The sequence below is a fragment of the Acanthisitta chloris genome, unplaced genomic scaffold (genome assembly GCF_000695815.1).
Source record: "Acanthisitta chloris isolate BGI_N310 unplaced genomic scaffold, ASM69581v1 scaffold14914, whole genome shotgun sequence".
NCBI classification, from domain to species: Eukaryota; Metazoa; Chordata; class Aves; order Passeriformes; family Acanthisittidae; genus Acanthisitta; species Acanthisitta chloris.
In genome coordinates, this window is record NW_008667743.1 from 13,437 (window position 1) to 19,870 (window position 6,434).

Sequence of the window (6,434 nt, forward strand, 5' to 3'; positions counted from 1 at the left end):
CCCATCCCTGGAAGTGTTCCAGGCCAGGCTGGATAGAGCTTGGAGCAACCTGGGCTAGTGAGGCCAGCGAGTCGAAGAAGGTGATTCTCCCCTTCTATTCTGCTCTTGTGAGGCCCTACCTGGAGTGCTGCACACAGCTCTGGTGCCCCCAACAGCAGAAGGACATGAAAGTGTTGGAGCAAGGACAGAGGAGACCACAAAGCTGATCTGTGGTTCTGTGCCACAGTGGTGTGATGTGGGGTTAGAATTCCAGCAGCTCTGCATGTCTTGCACATAGTCCCCAGTGATGTTTACAAGCCACCATAAGGGCATGCTGGCAAGTAATCCTGCAATGGGCCTAGCCTACACCCTCTGAGGCAATTTGTGCTCTCCTCAAAGCAAGTTGCCACAGTAGCTCTGCTGCCAGTACAGTCTGAGCTCAGGTCTGCATTGCCATTGTGGCAGTTTAATCTGCTTTCAAACCTGTGCAAGCAGGAGAGTGAGTTCTGATTATTAGGGTACAGTTTTTTTGTGGGATATGACTTATGGATGCACCTGCACTGGGGACAGTGACAGCTGTCCTCAGCCATCCTGCACCATGTCAGTGTCCTTCAGTCCCCAGTCATTATTCCTACAGCTCTGGCAGTGAGCTGCTCCCATGGGTACACCCCTTAGAGTCACAATGAGCAAGGTTTGCATCAAGATTTACACTGTACATGTTTGCTAAGCTCATTTTCAGTCAAGTGGCTAAAAAGATGCTCCCAGCAGGAAGGCACCACTGGCAGGCAGCAGCAGGCAGCTGAGGTGATAATTTCTTCCCCTGGGGCAGCTGAATCAGGAAAAAGGCATTTGTCTACACCAGTTTAAACTGGTTCAAGGGCATCTGTACAAACTGTGCAGCTTCCTGTGGCCATGGGGCTCTAGTGCTTTGTGTAGATCAGAAAACAAAGGCAATTGGCCCCATCCTGAACTTGCTGTGGTCTCCATTCAGCAAGGGAAGGGCACAGCCAGCCCTCAACACATTGATTGTTCTTCTAGTCTGGTCTCTCTTTCTGCTCAGACCAAACTTTCTTAGACCATTTCCTTTATCAAGCAGGATACAATTAGCAGGAAATTCCTCGGGTGGATTTCCTATGCTGTGATAATCCACAGCATTCTGACGTGTTGGTCAGGGAGAGGGGCTGGGGGGTTGAAAGCAGTTTGCAGAATCAGGAAATTGAAGCAAGAGAGAGGAATTTGTCTCCTTTTTAATCTGCTTATTATAAGGTATTTTTGTGTAAAGCTTGGCCCTTGACAGGCACATCAAAGCAACTTTGCAGAGGAGGATGTGAGGCTGTGCTGTGCATTTGTCCTCTGCGTGATGCAGAGGAATCCCGTAGGGCTGCATCTCCTCAGCCACAGAATGGCTCCCTCAGGGTTTGCACAGCTGCATCTCAGTTAGAATTTGGCTCTCTCTCATTGCTTTGGTGCAGAAGCCTGTTTTGTTTGTGAAACAAAACAGCAAGAGATCTCTGTTAGCAGTGTGGCAGCAGCAGCAGGCCAGGACAAACCCATCCGTGTAGAGATACCAGAGATGTGCTCACCTGTGCAAGCATTTTGGAGACTCCAGATACAACAGTAGATATTTTGGATATTAAAGGGTCCACCTGGGGAAATCTAACTCTATTGCTTTTGTCATTTGGTCCCAAGAGCAACAACAAGGGATAACTTTTTCATTTATTGTGCCTTAAATGATCTGTGTGATTGTCTGGTGCTGTAGCTCCTGTGTGTACACAGCTAAGCTGGGAACTGTCCCCTCCAGGTGGAAAAGGACACTGTTGGGATGGTCCAGGATCATGTCTGCTGGGTCATGCTACCTGTTCTTTCTGAATTTAACAGTAAAATGAAAGTCAACCATACTACTCAAAGATACCTGATGCCACAGCCCCACCAGGAGCAAATCTGCTCTGGCCCTAAGGCTGTGTTGTGAACGGGGCTGTCTGTGGAGCAGTCAGTGCAGTGTTTTGGTGTAAAGATGGTGAAGGGAAACAGGCAGTGTGGTCAGAGCAGTTGCTGGCCCTGCCCTGTGACAGAGGGACTACAGTCTTTTCTGTAGTCCCTCAGCAAGCAGTGACACTGTGCATCACTGGCAGCAGAGGTGATGTCTCACCCTCATTCCCATCCGTTGACTGCTCTCACCTATACAGCCACTTCATCAGCATGTCCCAAATTTGTTCTGGTGGTTTGTACTGTAGTTGGAAGGCACAAACTGGAACAGAAGAGTCCTGTGTGTGCACAGTCCCAAAGCCCTTACCTGCCACCCAGGCCTGAGCCTGCAGATGCCACTGATGTCTTCCCATTCCCTGGGTGCAGATCCCCATGGGGAAGCAGAACACCTCTGTGTTTCTTCGTTAGCAGTATCTTAGTTTTCCCACCCATGCCATTATCCCCAAACTGTCTCACAGCTCACAGACAGATCAAAGTGAAACCCCAGAACATGGGTGAAGCTCGTGACTGAATATTTCAAACCAGTATTTTCCACGCTTCCCTTTTCCCAGGTTACCTTTGGCAGACTCCAGCCATCTGTTGTTTGCCTCTGGATAAGGGCTATGCTCCAAAACCCAATTGCCTCAAGAGAGAGAATAGAATAGAGTCATTTAGGTTGGAAAAGACCTCCAAGGTCATTGAGTCCAACCTGTGACCCTTCACCACCTTGTCAACTAGACCAGAGCACTGAGTGGCACGTCCAGTTGTTATGGAGAAGGAAATTGTGGGCACCTGGAGCAGCCATAGGAGAGCTGCCAGTGCTTATTTTGGGATGTTTCACAAAATGTAAACTCAGAGTGGCAGAACTACAGAAGCTGGAAGGATCAGTGGGAGGCAGCAGGCAGCTTTCCCCTTTCCCAGCTGTCATTCCAGGCTTTCTGCACATCCCTCAGCTACACTGCACCTTGATCCTGAGAGAGTAGTGGTAGAAAAAACAGTTTTATTTAAATAACTGAAATCCTGGAGCCCAGCTCTGCAGCACTTGGCAGAGTCCATGACTGAGATAGTTATCATCTGTGATGCACAGTCTGTGATCACGTGGCTGTGGTTACTCTAACAAACCACATCCCCTCTTGGCCTACATGGGAGGAAAGGGCTTTCCTGCTGTTGGGTGACCTGAGTGTGGTGGGAGGCAGGAAGAGGAGGAAGGCAAGGACAGGCAGGTAGAGGGGAACTAAAGGTGAAATCAGTCATGGAGAAATTCAGTGGGATGAGGCAAAGGCAGAAATATGCCTGTTGTGATTGTATAGACATAACTAATACAGTGACCCTGTTAGGGGACACGTGCACCCCAGAGCTCTGCCTGACTCTCCTCTCCTTCCCACAGCCACCAAGCTGCCTACAGAACAGGAGCACTGTCCTCCAGGCCAAGGCTCTTCCCTCGTGCTGACAGCTGCCGCAGGAGCCCCGAGCCTGTTTCGCTGTGCTCTTGCACCTTCTGGGACAGGATCATTTCGAAGAGAGTGCTCATCTCAGAGAGGAAGGTGCTGGCCAGCCTCGTCCCAGTGCTGTTGGAGTCAGCCCCAGCACCTTTGCCAAAGGTCTCAAAGGTCCTTGGTTTCTCCTGCCTTGCAGCTTCTTCATCCTGAGGGGATTGTGAGGAGTTGGGGGAGAAGACGTTGTCCTTGTAGCTGCTGGTGAGGGGCAGGGACAGCCTGGCCATCCATGCTGGGTCCACAGCTGTCAGCCTCTTGAGGGCCAGCTCTAGGGGAGTGAGCATAGGAACCATGGATGAGACATGCAGCAGAGGAGACCACAGGGGAGAAAGGGGGGGGAATATGAAATAAATAAAAATACTGAGAAATGAGACGTTCTCCTGAAATCACCTGAGAGCACTACTAACTGCAGACAGGTCTACAGATGAGCTACCAGCAGTATCATGCAAACTAGCAGCTTAAAAACAGCCAAACAAACTAGAAGTGATTTCAAACTACTGGTTTGTTGGTTTGTTTTTATCTAATGACCGTTGTAATCACTTTGCTTTCTCATTTGTTGCAGCCTCGAGTGGCACTTGACTAAATTGTTAGCTAAGCCAGGGAGAGGGAAGGGTTAGGCCTGGCTAAAGGGGAGCTGACAATGGAAAGCTTTAGAGGGGGAAGTATTGGACACAAAGATAGTGGACTTCCCTTCAGGGTCACTCCAGGGTGGGACTTTGCTGCTTAGCAGAGGCTGAGACTGAAAAGAACTGGGTCATTGTGAAAGCAATAACAGCAGAATGCAATTCTGCATTATAACCTGCACAGCTGGGTGGTGGGAGACTAGCAACCAACAATTGGGCTGTAAAGTAGTTGTTCCTCAATTGGAAACAGCTGAGGAGCAGTGGGAGCCCTGTGTGGGGGCTGGGGCAGGCTTATTAGTGGAGCACTAATGTGATTCTGCCCCAAAATGGGCAACTGGAATGATACAGTGTGTGGAGCAAGGTATTCCCTGCTGGCATGAAGGTACAGCCATGGTATATTGTTACTGGCTCTGGTAAGATCTGATGAGGCGAATTAACTACAAATGTGATTATCCATCTGTAGGAGAGAGGAGCTGAAATGACACAAGTGCAGGGACAACTCTGGAGATGAAAACACCAGTGATCCAGGCTAACCCCAAGAGGTGGAAGTTGCTGCTCCTAAGGAAGCAAGTGCTCTCCAGGGATCTGCCTGCAACCTGTTGTTATTTTGAGGAGATAAGCCCCAACAAAGGAAATCTTGATGCTTTAAATAGTGTTGGCAAAAGAAGAAGTGATTATAACTGTCCATGAATAAACAGCTACTGGAAAATAAAGGAAGGACCCCAGAGCAGGGAGAGCCTGGAATAGCTTCCTCACCAGACAGTAGGAAAGGAAATGGGAATTCTTGGTTTTGAAGTGAGTTGGTAAACAAGAGGCCGTGCTGTGGTGCACAGAGGCTGCCCCAGCCCTACACTGTTTCTTCCCAAAGTTAGCCTAGATCTTTGGGGGTTGGAAGTGACCCCCTGGCCTATGAAAGGCTTTGAGAGCAGCAAAGCAAGTCACTGGTGTCTGGTGCCAACACAGCGATGCCAGGGGGGCAAGAGCTGGTGGCACTGTAGTGTTTCAGTGGCTCTGCCTTACACAGTGACCTCTGGAAGGAGGGTCCCCGTTCCAGCAGCAGTTACTCTGCTGCTTCCAGAGGGTAATCAGTGCCCTGCCACAGCCTGGGACACAAGGTGCTCAGTCAGTGCCTGAGCCAAGACTCCTTCCTCAGCCAACTGAGCACTCAGGCCTTTTTCTCTGGAAAAAAAACTGTCCTGGGGTGGGATGAGTATGAGAGGTGGGACTCAAACCTGGGAAGGAGAGAAGGGCAAGTACATCACGTAGATTTTTGTGTCAGCTGAAGCCCCAAAATGCTTTTTCCAGGCTTTCTCTCTGCAATCTCAGTGTTGTCTTTGAGTCACAGTGACTGTTCCTCAACACATCACCCCAGTGTGCTGCAGTCCTGTGGTTCTGCTCTAAAATGTCCTGTTCTTTCCTCCCCAGTATGCAAGAAGCCACTGCATTCCCTGAAGATTGGGATGCCCCACGTCTGGAGCAGGGCACAGCTAGTGTGCTCACTGCAGGGAGACCCACGACTCAGTGGGCTGATGGTCCTATGGCCATGAAACCTTATAATTAGTTGTGTTTAATTTGACCAATTACTCTTTACTGCCTTATTTTAATGGTGTTTTGGGAGCAGAGGTTGTTTTTATGATCACTAAAGTTCTCTCCTCTGCTGCTGGGAGCAATGTGCTTAGCTGGTGGGGGCTCAGTGTTAGCAGAGAGTGCTGAGAGTTCATCCCACAGCACAAACACTCCCAGAGCTGCCTGGGATGGATTAGTGCTGCAGTTCCCCCGCTGGGAGCACCACAAAGGCCCAGACAGGCTGAGCCAGCTGTTAGGATACTCCTGAGCACAAGCCATGCTTCCTTCCTCCCTCTCAGGATGCAAGTCCACGTCTCTGTTTGTGTTTGGGAGAGGAGGAAGGAGCACAGCAGCTCTGGTCTGTGCTCTGTCGCCTTGTTGGGAAGGTCTGGGCTCGTGGTGAGGGTTTGTCACCACTGAAACTGAGCAGCTGCTTAGGGCACAGAATCATGGAATCATCAAGGTTGGAGGAAACCTCTAAGATCATAGAATGGCAGAATTTTAGGGGTTGGAATGGACCTTTGAAATCACCCAGCCCCAACCCCCTGCCCTGGGCAGGGACACCTCCCACCAGAGCAGGTTGCTCAAGGCTTCATCCAGCCTGGCTCTGAACACTGTCAGGGTTGGGGCAGCCACAGCCTCCTTGAGCAACCTGTGCCAGTGTCTCACTGGGTCCTGTCATTTTGCACTCTCGCTGGTACCAATACTGTATGATTGTAAAAAAGATAGGAATGGTTTAGTTTATCATACTGAACTTTGTGTAATCTATGTTCCTTTTTCTTGTATGGCTCACACAGTTCCTTGG

General features: G+C 49.8%; 1 protein-coding gene across 1 annotated transcript in view; it reads right to left on the reverse strand.

The window, feature by feature from the left end:
• Positions 1–3,343: 3,343 nt before the first annotated feature.
• PCDH12 (protocadherin 12) overlaps positions 3,344–6,434 on the reverse strand; it is a gene marked incomplete at its 5' end in the record, with an annotated part of 9,963 nt that continues 6,872 nt past the window's right edge. Inside the window, one exon of the mRNA XM_009072644.1 lies at positions 3,344–3,708. Within this exon, the coding sequence (XP_009070892.1) occupies positions 3,344–3,708 (365 nt within the window). The remainder of the gene's footprint in view (positions 3,709–6,434) is intronic.